Raw genomic sequence first — 26,563 nt, 5'->3', positions numbered from 1 at the left:
TTTCTAAGGCTGTGTCCTAGGTAGGATACGCAATCTTCTGTCATGTCACAATTATGTTGTTTCATGGCATATGATTCTCTCTGAGCTTTATGAGTAGACTCACTCCCTTGGTCAAAATCAAGGGTTCCAGAATCTCTTCATATAAACCTCCCTCATACACTTGACAAAGTTGATCACTTAAAAATGGTGAGGAGGAAGTGCTTAGATCTTTCCAAGTGTGTGTCTAAAAGCATAGTGTAATGTAGGCAGTATTTACTGTTACTCCTTGTAAGACGTAATTACTGCAGTTTCATTCTTACTTTGGAATGTGAGACAGCCTTGATGATGCAAGAAATGTGAGAGCTCACTACAGCTCTCGCCCACACTCTCAAACAACAGAGCAAGTCTTTCTTGAAAGTCACCACTGCTCTCTGTCAGTTGCTCTGCTATTGGAAGTCAGTGTATCTATATGAAATCATTTCTATGATGTGGTCTTCTAATGCATGTGAACTGTTGTTTAAACTCTAATGTGGAACGCTTTGTAGTGCTGAAACAACAACCAAGAAAACGCTTTAATATATTAGAAGCTCAAAATGGTACACAACTTTTGTGGTTTTGTACATTGATAACACAAAACTAGTGTACAAAAACAAGCAGTTGTTGCTGCACTACGTTTGTGTTGATGTGCACTATGGTTATATTTATGCTTGAGATCATGTGGTGTATGTCGACTTATGTTAAATATTTACACTTAGATTATTTGCATGTCTCAATTTCAAATGAGTGTGAAGTTATCCAGGTCAGATGTTGTGTGCTATTTTATTATTTTTTTTATTTATTTTTTTCTCCCAGATTTTTGACAGTGTAAAGTAGCTTGTGTTTACTGAATTTACTTACAGTTACTTGTGTGTGTGAAACTGTGTGAATATGATGGTGGATATATTGGCCACATAACATACATTTTTGCAGAATGTACTGGTGTGTGTGCAGCATGGAAATAAAAAATAAATATACGTAGCAAAACTGACGACGCACTTAATCATAAACTCAGGATAGTTAGGGCCACAGGTGATTATGTGCTCTGGAAAATGCATCCTAACACTATGGGAGAGTGGAAAGAGGAAGGAAAATGAAGAAGAAGGGGAGGTAAAACTGAAAATGAAGGAGGACATTTGAAGAGTTTGGTTCCAAAATGCAATAAATCCATTTTGATCAATTTGAGGAAAAATTTTTTTTTTTTTTTTTTTTACTAAGAAAGTGGCAAAATGAAAACCACTATTTTCTGTTTCACATACCATCTTTAGGTTATAATAACATTAACAATTCAAATCCAGATTTGGATTTTCAAAGATTTATTATAAAATTTTATTATTTTTCCCCCCAAATGCAATAAATCCATGACAGTATTTTATTATTTTTTTGTTTGTTTGTTTTCCATTGAATCAATATTAAAGTTATTTTTCATATTGAAACTGTTGAAAATACACAACATAGTAAGTTGATCCACATATGACAAGCTCTGAACTTGGTCAATACTAATCTTATATACAGGCACTGGACTAAAAATATATTCAATCAGTCATTGCTCCCAAAATGAATTCAACGGGTCATCTAGTTAATGCTAAAAATTAATTACAATAAAAGAACATTTCATCATGAACATACATGAACAACAACATCACATTAAACAACAGAAATTCCAAAATGATATTTCCCTTACGTTTAACTAGCTACCAAAAGTGCATTCATCTTTGCCATGTTACATTCATTTAGTTGACAAGTGCTATACGCTGTATAAAAAAAAAACATTAATGGCATTAATAAAAACACTTACACTGACAAGCTACGCAATATCGCGTTCATAATTGAATGCGACTCATCTGCGATTATGAACGCGATATTACATAACTTGTCAGTGATGTACGGCTCTGTGTATTAAATGCCGCTCCATTTGAAAGCACGCAATGGAGATTTTTCACAGAACCGGCTTTACTGATGAGATGCGCATGACAATCACATGCAATTTATCATGCAGCCCTTGTTTGCTGATCACAAATTACAAAGTAGACAGCTGGCCAATTGAGTCGACAGTGTTTGCGGTGACACCTGCATAAACCTTATAAACCATAACACAGAGTTAGCAGCTATGGTAACTACTGTATAGCTGGTTATAACAGTTCACAACACATGAATGAAACATGAATAAATCCTGGATAGACATACCTCTTGACCAGGCCCATGAGGAAGCAATTGCCCTCACAGAATGAGCTTTGATGTTGAGGGGACAATCCTTCCCCTGGCATTCATAAGCCAATGCAATAGCGTCCAAAATCCAGTGAGAAAGTCTCTGTTTTGAAACAGCACGTCCCTTATTACATCCACCAAAGCACACGAACAGCTGGTCCGACTCACGAAAGGCGGCCGAGCGATCCACATACATCTGCAAAGCCCTAACAGGGCAAACAGTGGCAGTGCTCTGAGCACTGAGGTCCAGAATCAGATGGAGTCCACCATCCATCTTTGGCACCACGAAGTAGCGCTGTAAAACCCACTTTCCTGCTCGCTCGGAGGGACGCGCTCTATCGCTCCTTTCTCAAGCAGACTGAGAACTTCCTGTCTCAGAACGGGAAGGTTTTGGGGCAAAGTCAGTGACGGGACCACGTCATTGAAGCGGAGAGGTCTGTGTTTGAACTGAAGAGAATATCTGTGCTGAAATATTCCCAGTATCCATGGTGAAACGCCCGGGATAGCCCTCCACGCATCCAGATAGTGACACAGCGGACGCATTAGCTCTACGGCCACCGTAGCTACTGATGGTGTGTTTTGACCAGAGTCCTTTCCCCGCGAGGCTAGAAGCACTGGCGGGAGGGCGGCTCGCGGCGGGTATTGTGTGGTGTTGGCACTCTTGCGCCCTTGAGAGGCCATTATAATCATGGGTTGTGGCTCTGCGCTGCTCTGAGACAGGGTGAGTGACACAGTGTTGGGTGCAAGAAGAAGAAAAAGCTCTTTTTGTGAATGGATACATGTTTTTTATTGTGTAACTCACACAAACAACATTTAAACCCACATAGCAATCGTCGCCCGTAGGAACATGGGGGGCATGATGCCTTTGAACATGGTGCTTGGGGGCGGGGCCTCCAGCGCGCTTTCTCTTCCTCCTTAATGGTCCGTCAGGAAGACGGCTTGGTAGCCAAGGATGGCACGCTGACTCTCTCGCGGTGCGGGCTCCTCCTCTGACCCTGATGTTTCCTTCCAGGCCCTGACCACTGCTTGTTTCGGCTGAAAAGAGTGGCCAGTTTGGGGCAGGGCGCCACGGCGGGCTGTCTAACCGGTCCATGAGCCTGGCGAGGTGCAGAAGAAGAACGGGACCTCGCAGACGATAACTGGAGTGAGCCACGGGGCATCACGTGGCTCATCGCCTTGGCGCACTTCTGCGTCTCGGAGAAATGCTCCATGACCGACTCCACGGCGTTACCAAAGAGGCCGAAGGGAGTGACTGGAGCATTTAAGAGCATCTTGCTGTCAGTGTCCTTTAGGTCAGCTAGGGTAAGCCACAGGTGCCTGTTAAGGACGATCATGAACCCCATGGAATGGCCGATAGCTTGAGCAGACCGCTTAGTAGCCATCAGCATAAGATCAGTTGCTGCGCGCAGATCCCTGATGATGTCAGCGCCAACTGTGCCACCGTCGAGGGATTGAAGCAGTTTTGTCTGGAACACCTGGAGTATAGCCATAGAGTGAAGAGCAGAAACTGCCTCCCCTGCAGCAGCATAGGCTTTTGAACCTGTACGGCTTAGAAGGCAGGCTGCGGTCCAAACCCAATGCAGAGGAAGACCAGCACAGGTGCGCGGCAACAGTCTCCTCGACGGGGGGCATGCGCACATACCCGTGGGCTTCCACTCAGACCACGTGCGCGAACATTGCCTGCGTGGCAGAGTGGGTGCGCGCCGATTGGGGTGCAGCCCACGACTTCACCATGTGCTCGTGTTCGTCTGGGAAGAACGGGGTTCTTCTCCTCGATGCGGTCTGGCTGCGACTTGACTGGAGGAACCACGAGTCCAGCTTACTTTTCACAGGCTCGTCAGGTGCGTTCCAAGTGAGGTCCATCTCCGTGATGACCTTGCCGAGAACCCTGACCAGATCCTCCTGGAGGTCTGCAGGACCCTCTTGGTCGGGGTGGTCCGACTGAGACTCCCAATCGTTTTCTGACGCCGAGAGCTACACTTCTCTCCTGGCTCTGAGGCAGCTCGGCGCAGTGGGCGCACGTGTCGTCCGTGAGTGCCGCCTCGGCGTGGGGGAGGCCCAGGCAGGTGACACAGAACTGGTGAAGGTCGGGCGGGTCAATGGGACCCGCGCAAATCTGGCATGTAGCAGCCATCGGATGCGGAGAGGAAAAACAGGGGTGAGTAGTCCTCTAATGCAACTTCCACGATGACTTCGATAAAACTTCTAGCGTGAAGAAAGAGATTCTGACGTAATTTTCGTGGCCATGCATTTTATACTGCCCGCTGACCTGTCAGTATTTGCATGCTTCGTGTCAGTTGGCCAGCTGTCCCCAGCTGGCGTTAGCCCATAACATTTCAGTGAAAATAGAGAAGGGAGGAGTTCCCATATACGTCATGGCTGACGTAATGTTGAGTTACCGCTTTGAAAGGGAACTAGGATGCCGTGTGTATTCAGAGCGCCGCCATTAGTATATATCACATAATGCAAAGAAATGATACTGGAAAAAGAATACTTAAAAAAAATGAAAAATCACGACATAATAACTCGACAGAAAACACATCATTCTTAAAATAAAAAATTTACTCGTTTGTCGCGGTTTGGAAAAAAGGGAGAAAGCATGACAACTCGGAGGATATCGCATTTTGCGTAGAATTAAAAATTTACTTTTCAATACCGACCAGATACAATACTGATTTAGGTGGAAACTCAATAAAAAAAAGGCATTTTGGAACCAAACTCATCATTTGTTCCTGTGAAATCTGAAGCACACTAGTTGATCAAGTACTTGTGTAAGGACAGAAGCTGTCCAGTCTATATATATATATATATAGACTGGACATGAGAAAAAAAAAAAAAAACCTGGCTACGTGTGCTGTACTAGACTAACTGAGACTTGTCATGGCACTTGTATACCGTTGTTGTTCTCTTGTTGATCTGATTGCTTTTATTGTTCTCATTTGTAAGTCGCTTTGGATAAAAGTGTCTGCTAAATGATTAAATGTAAATGTAAATGTAATTACTATATAATTTGTCTTAAGTCAATTTTTTTCAGACCTGAAGAATGTGTACAAGGAAAAAAACATTTTTAATAATGTATTACCATTAATTAGTAAAGTATTTTGCCAATATGCGGACCATTTACATAGGTACATATGCAAACAATATTGGTGTGGATGTTCAACAATGTCTTTGAGCTATAATTTTATAGAAAACCGATTCGTGACCTGAACCACCAGTCTTTATGGTACTCTTAAAAAGCAGTAATCTTCATCCTTTGAAAATAGGATTTCACCTTGTGAAGTACTTTTTAATTTTCATATATATTTCAGGCGGAGTTAACATAATTTCTTTTATCTCGTGCCTCTTAGTTTGCATTTTGATGTAGGCTGAGAGTGTATACACTCCGAAGACAAAATGCGTGAGCCTGAGCGTGCATGTCCTCAAAGCGCATGCGTGCGGCTGACAGTGCATGTGTCAAGTGCTCATTTGTTAAATTTGTTAGTTTTTCTGAGTTTTTGTATATATATATATTCTGTTTCAGTGGACGTAAATACTCTATTCTCCCATTCTTCCTCATTCATTCTCTTGCTGTTCTCTTCTTCTTTATCACGTTTTTTTTCACTCCCACATCTTTGTCTATACATTTCGCACTTTAGCTGGGAATCACAAAAAGTGACGTTTTAATAAACATAAGGTCAACACTGAGCAAATGTTAAGAAGCACTATACATGATTGGGAAACCCTGTTTTGGGTATCAGCAGGACTGGGTATCATCCATTACCTCACAACACAATTCGTATCTGTAAAATGCACATTGTCTATCCACAATAAATATTTAACATGCACATTAGAAAGAAGTTTATATCATATAAAATATCATGTCTCCATTAATAGAAATGAGCCAGCTTTTCTATTGGGATAACAATGCAATCATAGGTTGGTGCAACCTGTGAACTAGATAAAACTTTTGTGACTGAAGAAGACAAATGAGAAGTTCAGCATAAATTTCACTGGAGCTCAATGCATAGCTGAATTACAGACAAGTTTAAGACCACATGTTCTCTCAATGCAACACCAGCCAAAACAATAAACATGCAAAAGAATAGAGACATGTAGACAAGTATAAAGACAAGTACAGCACAACGGCAGTGAGAGTGGTATTGGATACCTTGCTTCTGTTACTTGAAATCTGGGAGGTGAGGACTGCTTAGGCTAGAAAATAATATAGTAGGTTAGTGTGAAATAAATGAAATGAGTGTGAGAGATAAGAGAAAGGATGGAAGAGTGTCAGATTAAAAACAAGATTTTTAGTGCAACCAAGTTAAATGAGGAAAAAAATTAAATGCAATTAATAATAAATAGAAAAAATATAAGTTTAAGGAAGAAATTATATCAAGTTTCATTCATAGAAACAAGTCAGCAAAAACAGTATAATTATCTAAGTTTTTAATAGAGTATAAGAATGTAATTTTACATGTAAAATGTGTTTACTTAAATGCATTTTATTTTATAATTAGGTGAATACATGCGTATTTACATATGTTTGAGAACTTACTGTCCACGTAGTTGCGAGCAACAAACTTCAGCACCTCATCAATGAGGATAACGGGGAAAGAAAGCTTCAGTACCACCATCCACTGTTCCACATTCAAGTGAGTTAACTTGAAAATCATCTGTAATAGAAAAAGGAAGGTTGTGGCCAGTGTAGAGATATAGCCAACTATAAAGAAAAGGATGAAATAAAGGTGAGAGAAATACAGGCAAGGGGTCCACATAGATGATCATGAAGTGGAGGGACAGCTGCTAGCCAGCCATTAATCCATGGAGGCATATGGAGGGACTGATTTTCAGACAAACTACTAATAAAATCACAAAAACACAGAGAGGAAACCCTTATTGCCTCCATCTATGTCAGGGTAAAATTAACTCAGTTTCATAACCTGACAGCATTGTATAGCATCACCTCAATTACACCTGTCAATAACATGTGTCCCATCTGATCACTTGGGATCGTATTTCATTTTTTATGATCAAGTATTTTTACATTTTAGGAACTGATTTTTCTCTAAAATGATACATTTTAGAAATTCAGTGTTTTAATTTATTGACACGGTTGGTAAACCATGGTCTCAGGTTTTGCACTATGTGGGTGGAGTGAGTGAGTGTCTGGCGTCAGCACTGTTTGTTTTGTGTGGGCGTCTCCGCTAATTGTTAATGATCACCAGCTGCCACTCGTTACCCCTTCCCTACATATTGCCCTGTCTTTCGTCTCATGTTTGTCAGAGCGTTGTTTGTCAGTCTCAAGTGTTACTCAATGTTTTCTAGTATTCCTGTTTATGTTCTGCTCGTCGTTGGATTGTCCTGTCTCTCGAACCCCGTCCACTCCTCCTCATCCCCGGATCTCACCACTCACCTTCGCGGCTCTGCCCCCGCAGTTCCTGTGTCACACTCTCCTGCTGCCAACGCACCATCGCACCTTGGATCACCCGTGAGCCTAGCCTTTTTCCTGGATATCTCCCTGACCTTCCAGATTCCCCGTACCACCTGTCTTCGTGTTGATTGTTTGTTTTGTCATTTAATAAATACCCTAACTCGCACTTGCTTCCTCACCTTTTTGCCAATCGTTACAGAACGCTCTGACCCACCATGGAAGCAGCGAGCACCACTTCTCTCACGGACTTCATTCACCACAGTGTCACCCGTATGGATCAGCAGCAGGAGAGTATAGTCAACACCGGACGCGCGGTCCAACCGCTTGTGACACAGGTGTCTGAGCGTACCCAGCAGATCCATCAGCTGACCTCTCCCGCTGCGCCCCCCACACCGCTCGTTCCCCGGGACATCCCCGAAGCCCACTACTGACCTGAACCTCATCTTCCGGCGCCGGAGAGTTACTCTGGTGAGCCAAATTTCTGCAGAACATTCCTAACCAAGTGTTCCATGCACTTTTCCCTACAGCCTCGCACCTTCGAGATGGAGGAGTCCAAGGTAGCATTCGCCCTCACATTACTCTCCGGTAGGGCCGCTTTGTGGGGAACGGCGGTGTGGGAGAACCACCATCCATGCTGCGCCTGGGGGTGCAGACCAGTCACACACGCCTTCTCAGCATCCCGGAGAGTGGTAACTCCAGTCGAGAGAACATGGTCGGTTCCGTCATCGATCACGAACCCATGCAGGTGGGTAGAGCTTGACTGTCCCGGGAGTAGAGAGAGAGGCGGAGGTCCCGAGGACTATGTCTCTACTGCGGTGGCTCGGAACATCTCCTACACACGTGTCCGGTAAAAGAGACAGCCCGGTAGTAAGTTTGAGGCTACTATCGGGTGGGATCTCCGCCGGGAAGTCCTCAACTACATCATCAACTCTCCTCCCGGTGAAACAATACTTGGTGATGCCGTTCGGGCTCTCCAACTCGCCAGGGGTTTTCCAAGCACTCGTGAATGACGTGTTGACTGAGACATGGTAGATCAGTTTATATGTTTACCTGGATGACATACTGATTTTTTTCTTCATCTCTCCAGGAACATGTGCAACACGTCAGATGAGTGCTCCAGAGATTGCTAGAGAATGGGCTTTTTGTCAAGGCGGAGAAATGCATATTCCATGCACAGTCTGTTCCCATCCTAGGGTACATCGTCTCGTCTGAGGGAATACGTATGGATCCTGACAAGGTGAAGGCTGTGATAGATTGGCCAAGCCCAGATTCCCGTAAGGCCCTACAGCGGTTTCTGGGATTCGCCAATTTTTATCGACGTTTTAGTCGTAATTTCAGCCAACTAGTCTCACCTCTGACTGCCTTGACCTCCCCCAGTACTACGTTCAGGTGGTCTAATACAGCCGAAACTGTATTTTCCAACCTCAAGAGCCGCTTCGTTTCGGCTCCCATCTTAATAGCCCCTGATCCCACACGTCAGTTCGTGGTGGAGGTCGACGCATCAGAGGTGGGAGTAGATGCAGTTCTTTCCCAACGTGCTGCCTCAGACGACAAGATGCATCCTTGCACGTTTTTTTCTCATCGTTTATCTCCTGCAGAAAGTAATTATGACATTGGTAACAGAGAGTTGTTGGCTGTCAAATTAGCATCAGAGGAGTGGCGTCAGTGGTTGGAGGGGTCGGGGGTACCTTTCATCGTTTGGACCGATCATAAGAACCTAGAATACATTAGTACTGCCAAAAGACTCAATTCCAGGCAGGCTCAGTGGGCACTTTTTTTCGGCCGTTTTGATTTTTCTCTATCGTACCGCCCTGGTTCCAAAAACGTCAAACCCGATTCTTTGTCACGTCTTTTTGATCCTTCCGAATGCCCGGTGACTCCCGAGTGCATTTTACCTGAGAGTATAGTCGTCTCATCACTAGTATGGGAGGTCGAATCGAAGGTCAAGACGGCCTAAGAAGGGGTAACGCCTCCGCCCGGGTGCCCACCGAATCGGTTGTTTGTGCCGGAGGAGTTACGGTCTGACGTTATTCAGTGGGGTCACTGCTCTAATGTGGCTTGTCATCCCGGGATAAGCCGCACCAAGTGCTTAGTAAAGCAACAATTCTGGTGGCCACTGATGGCTCGCGACGTTCACGATTTTGTGTTGGCTTGCTCAGTTTGCGCCAGTGGTAAGTCGTCTAACCAACCCCCGGATGGGCTTCTTCAACCGCTGTCTGTCCCTTCGAGACCCTGGTCCCACATCACACTAGATTTTGTTACCGCCCTCCCGCCCTCTAATGGCATGACGGTTGTTTTGACCGTAGTGGACCGATTCTCGAAGGTGGCACATTTCATTCCCTTGGCCAGATTACCTTCAGCCAAGGAGACAGCGGTCACTGTTATTGATCATGTCTTTCGGTTGCATGGCCTCCCGGTAGACGTGGTTTCTGACAGGTGATCCCAATTTGTATCCAAATTTTGGAAAGAGTTTTGCAAATTGTTAGGAGCGACGGTTAGTCTGTCTTCGGGTTATCACCCTCAGAGCAACGGTCAGTCTGAGCGAGCCAACCAAGATTTAGAGAGAACATTGCGATGTTTACTCTCCAAGAATCCTTCTTCCTGGAGCCAACAACTCTCTATGGTTGAGTACGCTCATAACTCGTTACCAGTGTCTGCCACGGGTCTCTCTCCGTTTCAGGGTAGCATAGGTTACCAGCCACCTGTTTTTCCTAGTCTGGAATCTGAAGTCGCGGTCCCCTCCGCTCACGCGTTTGTCCAGAGGTGCCACCGCACCTGGACCAGAGCCCGCGAGACTCTGCTCCAGGTAAGGGCGCGCACCAAGGCCGATCGCCACCGGTCGAAGCCTCCCGTATACGTCGTGGGTCAAAAAGTGTGGCTTTCTACTAACAACATTCCGCTCCGTTCCATTTCTAATAAGTTAGCTCCCAAATTTATTGGCCCGTTTCCTGTCACCAAGATCATTAGTCCGGTGAAAGTCCGCCTCAAACTACCTCCGGCGTACAGGAGGATTCATCCCGCCTTCCATGTATCCAAAATAAAAAACCCGTGTTTTATTCAAGTATTAACCCGCCTACCCCGGTTCCCCCACCCCCGCGACTCGTAGATGGGGAACCCACCTATTCGGTTAACGGTATTCTGGACTCGAGGCAGAGGGGACGAGGATTCCAGTACTTGGTGGACTGGGAGGGTTACGGTCCGGAGGAGAGGAGTTGGGTACCTGCTAGGGACATACTGGATCACTCCCTGATTGATGAGTACAATCAACAGGTAGGCCCGTCTGGGAACTCCAGGCGGCATTCCTAGAGGGGAGGGTACTGTCACGGTTGGTAAACCATGGTCTCGGGTTTTGCACTATGTGGGTGGAGTGAGTGAGTGTCTGGCGTCAGCACTGATTGTTTCGTGTGGGCGTCTCCGCTAATTGTTAATGATCACCAGCTGCCACTCATTACCCCTTCCCTACATATTGCCCTGTCTTTCGTCTCGTGTTTATCAGAGCGTTGTTTGTCAGTCTCAAGTGTTACTCGATGTTTTCTAGTGTTCCTGTTTATGTTCTGCTCGTCGTTGGATTGTCCTGTCTCCGGAACCTCATCCACTCCTCCTCATCCCCGGATCTCACCACTCACCTTTGCGGCTCTGCCCCCGCAGTTCCTGTGTCACACTCTCCTGCTGCCAACGCACCATCGCACCTTGGATCACCCGTGAGCCTAGCCTCTTCCCGGATATCTCCCTTACCTTCCAGATTCCCCGTACCACCTGCCTTCGTGTTCATTGTTTGTTTTGTCATTTAATAAATACCCTAACTTGCACTTGCTTCCTCACCTTCTTGCCAATCGTTACATTTATTCAGTAAATATAGTTAATACACTCTGTGCCAAATGCATAACATAGACAAATTTAATTGCTAATATTCTGGGTGGTGTATTGTGGTGGCCTCAAAAACAGGTTTTGTTTAGAGCACAGTTTTAAGATGATGATTTTTCACCAAATTCTAAAGTTGTGATGAATGTATGTTCCACAGAAATGTGAAAAAATATTAATTCAAGATGCTGGACGGAGTCAAGGCAAATTGTTTTTATACTGTACATAAACTTTAACAGTTCACACAAAAATAAAAATAACCCCATGATTTACTATCAAGGTGTCCTAGGTGTATATGATTTTCTTCTTTCAGATGAATCCAATAGAATTTATATAAAAAAACATCCTGGCTCTTCCAAGCTTTATAATGACAGTGAATGGGTGTTATTTTCAATTGTCTGAAGGAAGTCTAATAAAGCGCATCCATTCACTATCCTAACAGTAATCAGTAGCTTCCACTAACTGTTGTACATGCATAAAATAGAGAGTCACACTCCAGCGGATGATGTAGGACGTGGATGTAGCATTAAGGTGCAGTAAGACTATGCTAGTCTTGTGAGAACAAAGATTTTGTTTACAGGAGCAAAGGAAGCAAAGTTTCCTTTGTTTAGCAAAAACATCATCTTGGCCTATATAGAAATCCTTCGGCATTTTTCTTTACAAATCCATTTTGTACTTCTAATTTGTGACCAGTGTTTTGTTTTGCTCTCTCCTCTGCACTTCAATGTTAGACACTTCTCACCGGAGCTTACACTATGTCTATGTCCTACATGGCGTTCTATTGTGAACATGCATTCGACAGTTAGCAGAAACTAGATATTACTGTTTAGAAAGTTTTAAATATGGATATTTTTCCTACAAAAATGCATCAATTCACTTCAGGAGGCCTCTATTCACCCCACGGAGCTGTGTAGGACACTTTTTTATAATGGATGGATGCACTGTATTGGACTTCTTTTAGATTATTGAAAAATAACACCTATTCACTGCCATTATAAAGCATGGAAGGGCCAGGACATTTTTTAATATAACTTAGACTGGATTCATCTGAAAAAAGAAAGTCATACAGTATACACCTAGGATGCCTTGAGGATGAGTAAATCATGGGGTAATTTTCATTTTTGGGTGAACTAGCACGGTAACACTTTATAATAACGTTCTGTTATAAGTCATTTATAAATTATTAGTTAATGATGAGCTAATCATTTACAAAACATGACTATACATTCAAAAATGATTAATAAGTAATAAGTTAACATTTTAGTAATGTTTTATTAATTCAGTTATAAGTCACTTATAAGTTATTGGTTAATGATGAACAAATCATTTTACAAAACATGACTATATGTTCATAAATGATTAATGAGTGGTATGCTAACGATTTACAAATGTGTTGTAAGTTATGTTAAAAAAAGTTCAAATCATGAAATAAATCAAACGGATCATTAGTAGATGGTTTATAAGTTATTAGTTGATACATTATTTATCACTTATAAATCATTGAAGTATTTATGTCAAAATTGTTTTGTATAATTATATCAATAAACAATTGTTAATCATGAACAAATGATGAATAAACCATTAGTAAATGATCAGTATATGATTTATTGGCAAATTTGTTAGCTGGTCCGTGTTCAAAAGCACAAACATGCAGGTATGCTAAAGCACTATTTTTAAGAAGAGTAATTCATTTGTTTTGAAGTTGATAAACATTTATAAATGCCTTAGTCAGATGATTCCAGTGGCATGTGTTAAATCCTTTCTCTCATCAGCACAGACTTGTGTTCTGTGTGGAGTGTGTGGATCTAGTGATGAAGTGTACCCCTTCCACCGAAGCTCACATCAGGTGCACAGACTCCATGTGTATCAGAGAAGACAGCTGTCTATACCCTCACCAGTCAGTACTTAGTACACACTACAAAGTGTTCAACACCTGTTATAGATGATGTGTAAACGCATGAATAAATAATTTACAAAGCTTTCTGCATCCCCTAATCTAAAGTGTAAACTATTCATCACTTCTAAATGTGTTACATATCGCTTGCAGATCTTCCTGTTACATGATCCATCTCATTCCATCACTTTACCCAAGCTTGAACTTATTTTTTTTTTAATAAATAAATGAACACTCTGTCACCATTTAATCAGCACTTAATTGTTTATTTTTTATTTCCCTTCGGACAGCTGCTCACCATAACATGTAAACGCACCATAAACGTAGTCCATTATTTTGTGCATTTTATTCCAAGTCTTCAGAAGTCGTACGAAACCACCGTGTGAGAAAAAGATTTGTTTTCCGTAATATAATCATTATACATTAATAACAGCACATAGCTGCCGTCTCATCCGTTAAAACTTTCAAAATTGGCGCTCCTACACAACGACACTGGTTTGCGGCATTGACGTCAAACCTCGCTCCTTATTGGCTGTCACTTGTGATTTGCGACCACCATAGATTGTTTGCGACATGCCAAATTGTGTTGAGTGAGATGCGGCGCGACGCTTTGAAATCTGGAAATGTAGATCAGGAGAATGTTTGTAGCGATTAAACACTTTAATTTCATTCTGTAACTCACACAAAATTGTTTTGCTGTCAGATCACTGGTAATGTAACACGCGTCGTTTTATCTGTTCTTTATACTGCTTTTTGTAATGTTTTAAATAAATTATTGTGGACTAACGTACATTTCTCTGCCTGTTACACTTTGTATATTGTCAAAATGGTTATGTTTAAGATTATAGGGTGGAGAAGGGGAGCTTAAAATGATCTTTTTTATACAATAGTATATTAACTAAGATAATAGTCACTGTCAATATATCTATATTGCTTTTTTATTTTTGTGAAGTGACTAAAAACGTCGTGTATAAGGGATGTGTTAGGGGCTCAAATATATCTATATAATAGTAAAATATATTTGCATAAAAAATATTTATAATTTAAATATCATATAAGAGATTTGTATAGATTTGTATATCCTGTAACTAAAAGACATACCACAACCTTTGCATATGGCAAATACATGGTAAATTTACCAACTGCAGTTTGTACATAATTTATAAAAATCTGCAAATGATATGTAACACATTTACAAGTGATGGACAGTTTACACTTTAGATTAGGGGATGCAGAAAGTGTTATAAATGACTTGTGTACATATACAAATAATGTGTAACAGGTAAGAAAGGTCTACAAATGATATGTAACACATTTAGAAGTGATGAATAGTTTACACTTTAGATTAGGGGACGCAGAAAGTGTTATAAATGACTTGTGTACATATACAAATAATGTGTAACAGGTGAGAAAGGTCTACAAATGATATGTAACACATTTACAAGTGATGAATAGTTTACACTTTAGATTAGGGGATGCAGAAAGGGTTGTAAATGATTTATTCATGCGTTTACACATAATCTATAACAGGTGTTGAACACTTTGTAGTGAGTACTAAGTACTGACTGGTGAGGGTATAGACAGCTGTCTTCTCTGAAACACATGGAGTCTATAACCACTGTGCACCTGATGTGAGCTTCAGTGGAAGGTAAAACCAGTTCACATCACTAGATCCCACACAGAACATAAGTCTGCATTGATGAGTGAAAGGACTTAACGCATTGCAATCCCCTGACTTTAAGTCATTTTAAAATGTTTATTCATTTGACAACTATTAATTTATTATTCTTAAAAAAAAAAAAAAAACTTTAGCATAATTGCATTTTCGTGGGTTTTAACCAACCAACTTACAACCTAAACGATGCATCAAAATATGATATACTTATCGTTTACTAATGTTTTGATCATCATCTGTTCATGATTAACAATTGTTTATTGAGATAATGGTACATTGACATTTTAGTGATTAATAATATATTAACTAGTAACTTCATAACCATTTACTAAGGATCTGTTTGATCCTTTTATAATACGCTATTTCTTTTAAAGATAACTTATGACAGATTTGTAAATTGTTGCGGGCTTATAACTTAATAATCATTTATAAACGTATAGTCATGTTTTGTAAATTATTAGTTTATCATTATCTAATCACTTGTAAATAATTTATAACTGAATCTACAAAACATTCAAAAAAGTAACAATTTATTGAACATTTATGATACGTATAGTCATTTTTTGTAAACGATTAGTTAATCATTATCTTATTACTCGTAAATTACTTATAACTGAATCTACAAAACATTAATAAATAATTTACATATCACTTATTAATCATTTATGAACACATAGTCATGTTTCATAAATGATTAGTTCATTATTTACTAATCACTTGTAAATGACTTGTAACGGCATTTACAAAACATATATAAAATATTAGCATGTCACTTGCTAATCATCTATATATGTTTTGTAAATGATTAGTTCATCATTAACTAACCACTTATTAATGACTTACAACTGAACGTTATTATAAAGTGATACCCAAGGCACTATTAACAGTTGCTTCCTATGTAGAATGTTCCTTCCTATTAGACTAACACCAAAACTCACATAGAGAATTTGAGTAAGCTGACATCCCACAGAAATAACAAGGATACCAACCACCAATGGCCATGTATCTGAAGAACAGCCAGCCAGAGATCAGGGACTCTTTGGGCGTGCGGGAGGCTCGCCCATGATCTCAAGATCAGTGGGGATGAAGCCTAGGGCAGTGGCGGGCAGACCATCAGTCACCAAGTTTACCCACAGCAGTTGAACCGGGATCAAAGCTTCAGGCAGACCAAGAGCAGTGGTCAGGAAAATACTATGAGAAAAGAAGAGACGAGAAGAATGTCAAGCACGAGCATACTGTACATGAGAACATTTAACAAGGCCATAGATTCTCACCAGACGACCTCCCCAATATTGGAAGAAATCAGATAATGGATAAACTGCGTCATGTTGTTTTTAAATGGCTTTGCCTTCCTCAACGGCAGCCACAATAGAAGAAAAGTTGTCATCGGCCAGGACCATCTCAGAGGCTGACTTGGCAATGGCAGTGCCAGAGCCCATGGCAATGCCAATTTCTGCCTTCTTCAAGTAAAGGGCATCATTGACACCATCACCACTCTAAAGGTAAGATAGATAAAAAGCATACCAGTGATCATGATAACACGAATGCCAGCAGCCCTGCACAGTTCAATGGAGCCAGTAACCTCTTTACGTGGGGGATCCAACATTCCAACACAGCCAACGAAGGTCAAATCAGTCTGAACAAGACATGAAAGTAATAAGACAAAGGTTTTATGTACCTTAGCATTAATTAAAGGGATTAATTGGATGCCCGTTTTCCACAAGTTGATATAATTCTTTAGGGTCTTAATGAAAAGTTTGTAACATAGTTTGGTTAAAATTTCTCAATGGTGGTGTAAAAAACAGCTCTTTTCAGAGCACGCAGTTTTGTAGCATTTTCCTTTAAATGTTAATGAGCTATGCTTACCCTGCCCCTATCTTCCCAGCTGCTCTCTGAGGGACTGTTTACTTTAGCCACATTCATTGTGAACTGGCTAATAAGCACATTAAGGTAGGAAAGGTGATTTGCAAAGATTAATTAAAAAACCTTACGCATTTATGTAGATCGGGGGTGCATTCTCTTTAAAAACAAACGTAATCCAATACGTCTTCAACGGCTTAGATGTCAGGAGTAAATTGCTGCTATGAACTGCTATGTTCATTATTAAATCCAACAACAGAACACCTGTATCGCTTAGGAGATATTCTTGTCTACTTCTGCTCCGGCGGTGAAACAATGGCGGACTGATTACAGCTCACTCAGGGCGGGTCTAAGGTAAGACACCCGTCGAGTCTGTGCTAAAACGCTACTGTCAATCAAACTATCGTGGGATGGGCCTGTTTTTGTGACATCACACAGACAGGCATCTGAGATCGGCTTGATTTGAGAAAGGGGTAAAGATTTGAGCAGATTAAAAAAAATGCTGGATGGATTTTTATCATTTTAGGGTGGTGTGAAGTGAAGTGACGTGACATTCAGCCAAGTATGGTGACCCATACTCAGAATTCGTGCTCTGCATTTAACCCATCCGAAGTGCACACACACAGAGCAGTGAACACACACACACACACTGTGAACACACACCCGGAGCAGTGGGCAGCCATTTTATGCTGCGGCGCCCGGGGAGCAGTTGGGGGTTCGATGCCTTGCTCAAGGGCACCTAAGTCATGGTATTGAAGGTGGAGAGAGAACTGTACATGCACTCCCCCCACCCACAATTGCTGCCGGCCCGAGACTCGAACTCACAACCCTTCGATTGGGAGTCCGACTCTCTAACCATTAGGCCACGACTTCCCCGGTTGTGTACACTTTAAACCTTATACATCACACAGGGGCAGCTGTGGCCTAAGGGTTAGAGATTTAGACTTGTAACCCGGAGCTCGCAGGTTCGAGTCTCAGTGCTGGCAGGAGTTGTAGGTGGGTGAGGAGTGAATGAACAGCGCTCTCTTCCACCCTCAATACCCATGGCTGAAGTGCCCTTGAGCAAGGCACTGAACCCCCAGTTGCTCTCCGGGCGCTGGATATAGCTGCCCACTGCTCCGGGTGTGTGTTCACGGTGTGTTCACTTCTCACTGCTGTGTGTGTGCACTAGGATGTGTTAAATGCAGAGCATCAATTTGAGTATGGGTTACCATACTTGGCAAAATGTCACCACTTTCCCTTTCATCCATGCTGGAACATATTGTCACTGTCATATATCTCTATATTATCCATGTTGATATTATATTTGTGATTGTTTGGAGTAGGGGTGATCCCAAATAGCCGGCGATTTGTTGCTTCGATAGGCGGAGCACGATTCGTCTACCAATCTCAAAGTCGAATATTTGTGGGGTGTTATGCTCATGCCATTTTGGCTATATGGGAGTGCTCAAATGTCTGATTTCGCATAGAACTAACGTTTTTTTTTTTTTTTTTCGGTTTTCTCCCAATAAGTTTAATATACAGACTATTAAGATGATGCTGTAAATAAGGATCTGAAAAGAAGCTTTAAATAAATATTTTAACGTGCGTGAATAAATCCAACCATATTTAAGTTTCACTTTCTATAGTACCTGACCGACACAGCATCTTGTCGGCAGGGATTTAAATCTTTAGCAAGACTCAAATTGACACAGACTGGATTTTTTGATCAGGTATAAAGTACAAGTGATTTCAAAAATTTTTAGCCAGTTTGTATATATTGTGTATGTATTATTTAGGCTATCTCGTATAAGATGCATTTGGTTGAGTTGCGCTGCAGTAAAGCGCTTCATTGTACGGTAATTATCTCTTCGACGCGCAAAGCGAGCAGGACAAACAAAAATGCATAATATTAATAACTGGGACTGTCATATACATAACATTATAATAAGAACACTATTATAATAAAACTCTGTGAATTTTTAGAGTTTAGCTGCCGTGTTTCTGCACGTTGTTGCGTGAGGAACACATCCACAAAAGGAGTTAATTTAGAGCCACCCAGACACGTTCATGCATTCGGGGCATTTTGTGCAGATAGCCTAAGTTATAATATTACCGTTAGCTATGTTGTATAAATAACGAAGCGTATTCTATATGAGATAAATGATGAGTTAAATCCCATTGATTAAAAACCTACTATCAAATACTTCATTCTGGTCATCTTCAGCATGTGCAGCTCAAAACAAAAATGCAGATCATTAATAACTACTGTCATGTATAACGTTATAATGAGAGCACTATTATAAAAAAATTTGTGAATTCCTAGAGTTTCGCTGATGTTTAATGTTAACTACCTTTTACTCAAAACATTATTTTTGTATCTGCGAGGCATCCGTTACACATTTTCCCTGTGTGTTAACTTTAGTAATTATTGCTGTTGAATGTCTGACTTGAGTCTTGTTAATGTATTTTGCCCCCGCCCCCAAACGTTTGATTCAACTATCAGTCGAATATCGGCAAGATTCGAAAACTCTGATTCGACTATGAAAATCCTTATTCGGGGACACCCCTAGTTTGGAGACAGTCTATGCTTTGAGTAAGTACAGCATTTTCTTTCCTCAAGAAACCAGAGAATAGTGCAGGCAAACCACTATAGGTTGAAGTGCAGCATTTAGTCTAGCATTTGCCATCTAGTCATTGCCAATATTGTCTCAAATAGCCTGTGCATAGCACTCTTTTAACATAAGATTCTGGCCAAATATATTTAACAACAGGAAAAACTGAGCACCCACATCCAAAGTTCCCCATGACAATGACGATATGGAATGATTTGGATGCTGGTCTCCAGCATGGGTTGGCAGCCTTACTAGCTAGAAAGACTTGCTGGACAAGAAGCTTCACCAGCCAGACCAATTACAAACCAACATGGGACAATACATAGATGAAATTTATTAAGGTGTTATGTTTTTCATATTCACCTCATAGTCAGCAAATTTAGTAGAGTCCTCAAGGTTAGTTTTTTCAATCTTCAGGGGTTTGTCCCGGGTGGCCAGTGCCAGGCAACGCAGAGTGTCGCGGCCAGTACCCCACTCCTTGATGATGGACATGATTTTAGCTTTTACAATGCTAGTCAGGGTTAACCGAGTAGAACCAACACATACATAGGAACACCTGTCAATCACACCCTCTGGAGCGCCCTATATTAACAAAATGAGAAGTCAGGAAATGCATCTATTATTTGGTGAAGATGGCCATCAATATTAACTATTACTGCAATCGTTTACTTCTTAAATCCTTACAAAAAATATTGTGACCATGGAAGGCCCCCTTGGTCACAATAAAGGAACTTCCAAGAAACCATGGTACTTTTTTTGAGTGGGACACATACCTTCACAAACATTTTGCTGCCTGCATCACCCTTGGTAGGGGTACAGTATACAGACATGGATTTTCTGAAGTGTTTCATTTTGTACTTACACCTCACCCTCGGGTGTGTATTTGGAGCCAGAGATATCAAAGCAGTCAAGTTCAACGTGATCCCCATCAATTCTATCAATGATGAACATCTGTAATTATACACAATTTCACAAAATTGTCTTTCTCCAAACTTTGTTGATCCAGAAGTTGGCATTTCAGCCCAGATGAAGCCTAAATGATATTATCTTAACAAAGTTTTGAAAGTAAACTGTGGAGGTCAGGCTACCAATGACTTACAGTTGTTTCAGTAAATTAAACTGGGACAAGAGTATTCCATCACTGAAATAATTACACACTTACACACTTAATATCAGTATTACTCTTTTTTTCTTAGTGGAAGTGTGTACATAAAGATAGCTCAACACCTACTTCGCACACACATCTGATTGGTGGTCAGGGTGCCAGTCTTTTCAGAGCAGATGACAGAAGTACAGCCCAGGGTCTCCACAGAGGGCAGTGAACGGACAATGGCATTTTTCTTGGCCATACGTCTGGTACCAAGAACCAGACAGGTAGTGATGACAGCACGCAGACCTGAGGAGAGGAGAGTTTATGGTTTGATTAATGTCTTTTAATAATATTAATAATTTTTAAAGATTTAGATATCGTAACTATGCTTTAGCTTCTAGCAAGTATTGACTGAAGGGGGGGGTTGGGGGGCACAACTTTGAGATGTGTTGCACATTATCATGCTCACCCTCAGGGATGGCAGCTACAGCCAGAGCAACAGCGATCTTGAAGTAGTAGAAAGCGCCACGGATCCAGGATCCACCATGGACGGGGTCATTGAAGTGACCAATGTTGATCATCCAGACAGCGACGCAGATCAGAGTGATAACCTTAGAGAACTGCTCACCAAACTCATCCAGTTTCTGCTGCAGAGGAGTCTTCTCCTGTTTTGTGGCAGCCATCTGGTCACAGATCTTGCCAATCTCAGTGGATACACCAGTAGCGAGAGCAACTCCAATAGCCTTGCCAGCAGCAATGTTTGTGCCCTATAGGTAGGAGAGGAAACTTGTGATTTACCCAAGCAGCATTTCTTCCAGGATCAACTACTTCTTGTTCCTGGAACAACACTTTGAGACTTCTACCATAGAGACTTTATGATCAGGTTGGAATTGGGATTATTAATGGTTAGGGTTATGATTATGTTTGTTGTTCCAATACCAAAAACACATTCTACTGGGCAAAATCATGGTTACCATGTTAGGGGTTGGGTTAAGGTTATCATTATCATAATAGGAACTATTTTTCTTAACTTGTGTTTATTGAGGTATGTAGCTATTTGGAGTAGAAACCAACAAGTAGTTGGAGGAGCGTGAGGATGAAAACTCACAGAGAAAAGCATGTTCTTTTTGTCCTGATTGACAGCTCTGGGGTTGGGGACAGGATCGGTGTGCTTGATCACACTGACTGACTCAACTGTACAAAGAATTAAGCATATTTGTATACAATTACAATAAAAAAAAAAAAAAATAATACACAATAAACATACACTGGAGAAGATAGTGCTGCTGCTTTACAAATTAATTTCAATTAAAAAGAAACCACTTGTTATGTTTGCAGTATTTATATAGTTTAATGTTCTAACAAATTTTACACCAGTGGGCCTATTTTTATAATCATTGTTAGAGTAGAGAGTAGAGGTGAACCCTGCTAAAAGCACTAACCAGTCAGGATGGACTGGTCAACACGAAGGGTGGTGGAACGGATAGCAGTAATCCTGATGTCAGCAGGAACTTTATTACCAACTAGGGAAGAGGAAAGAATTTGTTTTTTTTTTAGTATGTCAGAACAATAGTGATTCATGGCCATTGCTACAACAAAAAGAACCTGAATGAAAATTCAGACCTATGGGAAACTTGAAAATAATAATAATAATAATAATAATAATAATAATAATAATAATTACATAATATATAAAATATTTGAATATTTAGTTATGGACCAAAGATTATGGTGTATGTGGCCTCTGTGCCCGTGGCAAACTGTTAATGACAGCAAAACCACATGCTTTGTGAACAACTCTTTCATAAGGACGTAGAAATGGTGCCTCAAGCTATGAATGTAAGACTGTGAGTTGTTCTTTAATAATATTAAAGAACAACTCACAGTCTTACATTCTCACAGACTCACAGACTTACCCATTAGGCAAAGGTAGGCGACCGCCTTGGGCCCCCTAAAGCCAGTGCTACGCAACGTTTTTGTGCCATCTAGTGGTTTAGATAAAAATAATATCAAAGGTGCCTTTTACCCCGGGGTTTACACATGGTCATTGCTAGCAGGGCAAAAGGTGGTGATATTTCTAGGGGCCCCGGGCTTGAAGGGTCCCTCCTTCCGGAATGCATTTTCAAGGGGGCCCACAGCAACAACCTGCAACGAGCTCTGTGTGAACAAAAGCCAGAACCAATGGCGTGTCGTAGTGATGACGTACGTTATTGCGCAACTCTTTTACCTGGTGTTTTAAAGGCAGATCAACGTTCGCAACGAAAAAATATGTGCAAACTGTAATGAAGCAGAGATCAAGTAGTTCATCACTAGGCAAAGCTGAAGCTGAGATTGTTCGCCAGCTTAAAGGAAAGTTAACGTGCCTAGCATTTTTGGCTTTGCATTACATGTCACATCCTGATGTCACACGTCATTACGGGACCTTTACGGGTTGTGTGTGAACATAACGGTGTGAGTCCTACGCTTCGGAGCTGTTCACCTTCTGACTTGCATATTAGTGATTTATAGTTACTTAAAGTATATTTTTGGAGATACCTTAATGCAGAATTAAGTGCACCGTGTCATCTTATTGTTAAGCTTGTATCGTATAGAATTCTCGCCTCTTAACAACACACGTGGGGAAAAACCTCGCCTAACAGCATCGCTAGCTAGCATCCCACAACTACAGCAGCATGCAGGTATCAATGCACAATCCGCTTGTGAACAACCTACACGACTACTGCATGGTAGATGTTCCTGTGATCTCCCTCGGGGACCTAAATTTCCCCCCTCTCCCCGAATTACTGAGCTGGAAAACTATTCACGACGGTGGAACCTGTGACTCTTTGGTATGGCTGAAAACAAAGACCAGAATGTCCACCAAGAGGTCATACAGATCTGTCAGTCCAAAACAAGAAAACGACCGTTTTCTCATTTCTGCTTATTTCATTTCAAATGGAAAAACAAACTATCAAAACGTACACGGACCATTTTTATGTGTAAAATCTACAAATCCCACATAATGCTGAAAAAATTGCACAGCAATGAAGGGGTGAAACTCTAAAACATCTAGAGTGCAAAATCAACACATCAACTCACACACGCGTGGACACACACTTGTACACACACATACACACCTCTGAACTGGTGTGACTTTAACACTGCAACTATGTAAAATAAAATCAATAATTTGACTACAATGCGGTAAAAAAAATGGACAGCAAGGAAGGGGTACACTCTAAAACATCAAGAGTGTAAAACGGATACATCCACTCACACACACTTACTTACACACACTCATAGACACACACTTTATATTATACATACTCAAATGAATTGGTATGGCTATAACCATATAGCCAAAATGAGTCAGAGAACTGAAAAAAGAGATTAAAATCAGATCAGACCCAGAAGGATTAAGCTCTGATGAAGCATTCCTGTTAGTTTTTGTTACATTTTTATAGAATTTTAATGTTTTGTGTAACAAAGTGCTTTCTGTGCTCAGGTTTGAATGTAGTAATAATAATGCAAAAAAAAAAAAAAAAAAAAAAAAAAAAACTACACTTCAAATCAACATTTAAAACAACAACAATTATAAACCTTGACAAAAAGAAAAGTAGTCTTTGAGAGTGCCTTAATATACATTTAAATCCACAACCTAATAAAAGTAAACAATTATGTATAAAAACTAAAAACTAGGGAATTCACAAGCCTCTGACACCATGAAATTACAGGTTTTTCTTTTTTTGCTCTCACCAGGAGATGCTATTCTGCCTTCAAAAATTGGATTATAAAGGCCTAGTCTCTATTTTAATCTGAAATACTGCATTAATTGAAAAATAATTTAAGCAATTACAAAAAAATACTATATATTTTTTAAAAGTACTATTTTCAATGGGAAAAATTGATCATAATTATTGCATAAATATTAATTAGTACCATGAAATCTCAAAATAAAAAAATAAAATAAAAAATGTTATTGAACAAAAATATATTAGATTGATTTTACTGAAGAAAATAAAAGTTACATTTCAGGTGTCCAGTCACTTTTGACTGTGAAGACCATGAGTGTGACTCAAATGAGGAGCGCACAAGGGTTAAATTAAACCAATGTAATTTTCATTCACTACTATACCTATGCATGGGTTCATCTACCCCAAAAGTGTAAACAACACTGAGCCTCCCTGACACCATCAAAATATTTGGAGCGTCAGATCAGATACGTCAATCATTCCAGCTTGATCAATAGCATGAACTGGGGCGTGGCTTCTGTAGCAGACTGAGCCAGAGCGTGTTTATCCAGTGTGGGAACCAAGCTAACATGGGGGAAAAAAAATAAGATTTGGTTGCAAGCTAAAATATGAAGACTTACAAAAATACACAGACGTAGAGAACAGGGTAAAAGAAGGGAAAATGCTGGCGGTGCTTTCACAGGATGGAGGAATTTGATGGAATGTTTGAATTTCAATTGAAACACGGAAATTGCATTGTTTCTTTTGGACAGGTAAACTGAGCTTAAGTTTTTGCCCAACATGTTAGCTCTTTACTGTCTTTTTCCAAACATGTTAGCACTTTATTGTCAAGCCCGAGATAAAATATTAAGACATTGTAAAGATAATACTCGTATATTAAGGGTGAATATAGTGTAAGGGACGTTTGTAAAGGTTGTTTGAAAATTTGCTTTATTTTTTGTAGTTCCACTAGGTGGCACTAGTAGCGCAGTAACTTCATACTTCACCTTTAAAGATGCTGTAAGGATTTTTTCTTCCTTTTTTTTTTGGTCTTTACCACAAAAAAAATATTAAGCCTTTATTACTGTAGTGAGTCTGTTCAATATGTTTCTCCTTTACAAAATGAATCAATCAATTATTTTGGCATAAATTTGTAAAATAAATATTAATTTATATTAAACCATGAAAGGCAGCTGATTATTTTTCTTACAATTAATGGACACTGAGATTTCTAATGAAGAAATCACTTCTTATCAGGGCTGAGTGTAAAAAATAATTATTATAGCATATTCTATTAGCTTAGTTGGATCTGCTGGTCATTCCAGAGCACACAGTTATAAGTAACCCAAAAAAGCTCCTTTCCATGTAAAGTTACTTGTGTACGTGCAGTCTGACATTGTGATATCTGTGGTTACAGTATGTAGTTGTTCTCAGTGTTTTCCAAGTGTTTAGCAGTAAAAATAGGATGCAGTAGAAATCTATCTCTGTGAGTGGGCTGGGAGCAATATCCCTGTGGGCAGAGTGGGGAATCTTGTTCAGTCATGGCCAAGTCTTGAACTTCTCTTCCTAGCATGGGTGAAGGACATACAAGGGCACTGTTCTGTATGTTTTGGCCAAATGTAGAACCCAACCCACTTGTGATGAGACAATGGTCCATTCATATTTATCACAGAGGTCTAGTTTGTTTTGATGCATTTCTGCACACTTCCTGTAGTGGTGATTATCACAGATGATAGCCTGTTGCCTCATGGGAATTGCTTGACTCTGTTGTTGTAAAGCCTACACAGGGGTGTATATTTATACAGGTGCATCTCAGAAAATAAAAAATTCATGAAAAAGTAAATTTTTCTTGTAACTTATTTAAAAAAATTAAACTTTCATATAATATAGATTTATTACATGTTATTATCATTTCAAAAGTTTTTTATTCATTTTTTATTTATTTTATTTTGATGATTAGAGCTTACAGCTCATGAAAGTAAAAAACCCAGTATCTCAAAATATTAGAATATTTACATTTGAGTTTCATTAAATGACCATCCCTACAGTTAAATTCCGGGTATCTCCTGTTCTTTGAAACCACAATAATGTGGAAGACTGCTGACTTGACAATGGTCCAGAAGACAATCATTGACACCCTCCACAAAAAGGATAAGTCACAGAAGGTCATTACTGAAAGGGGTGGCTGTTCACAGAGTGCTGTATCTGAGCATATTAAATGCAAAGTTGACTGGAAGGAAGAA

The 26,563-nt window shown here is 40.4% G+C and overlaps 1 protein-coding gene across 1 annotated transcript; it reads right to left on the bottom strand.

The window, feature by feature from the left end:
• Positions 1–20,388: 20,388 nt before the first annotated feature.
• LOC122146973 (sarcoplasmic/endoplasmic reticulum calcium ATPase 1-like) lies at positions 20,389–22,232 on the bottom strand. The gene is made up of 5 exons (XM_042767370.1): positions 22,053–22,232; positions 21,719–21,804; positions 21,080–21,377; positions 20,752–20,916; positions 20,389–20,471 (listed from the first exon to the last, which is right to left on the bottom strand). Exons 1-5 carry the CDS (start codon positions 22,195–22,197, stop codon positions 20,458–20,460), a joined length of 708 nt encoding a protein of 235 aa, XP_042623304.1. The 5' UTR covers positions 22,198–22,232; the 3' UTR covers positions 20,389–20,457.
• Between the last annotated feature and the right edge of the window lie 4,331 nt (positions 22,233–26,563).

The sequence above is a fragment of the Cyprinus carpio genome, chromosome A12, assembly GCF_018340385.1.
Source record: "Cyprinus carpio isolate SPL01 chromosome A12, ASM1834038v1, whole genome shotgun sequence".
NCBI lineage: Eukaryota > Metazoa > Chordata > Actinopteri > Cypriniformes > Cyprinidae > Cyprinus > Cyprinus carpio.
This window is presented reverse-complemented; position numbering and strand designations above follow the sequence as displayed.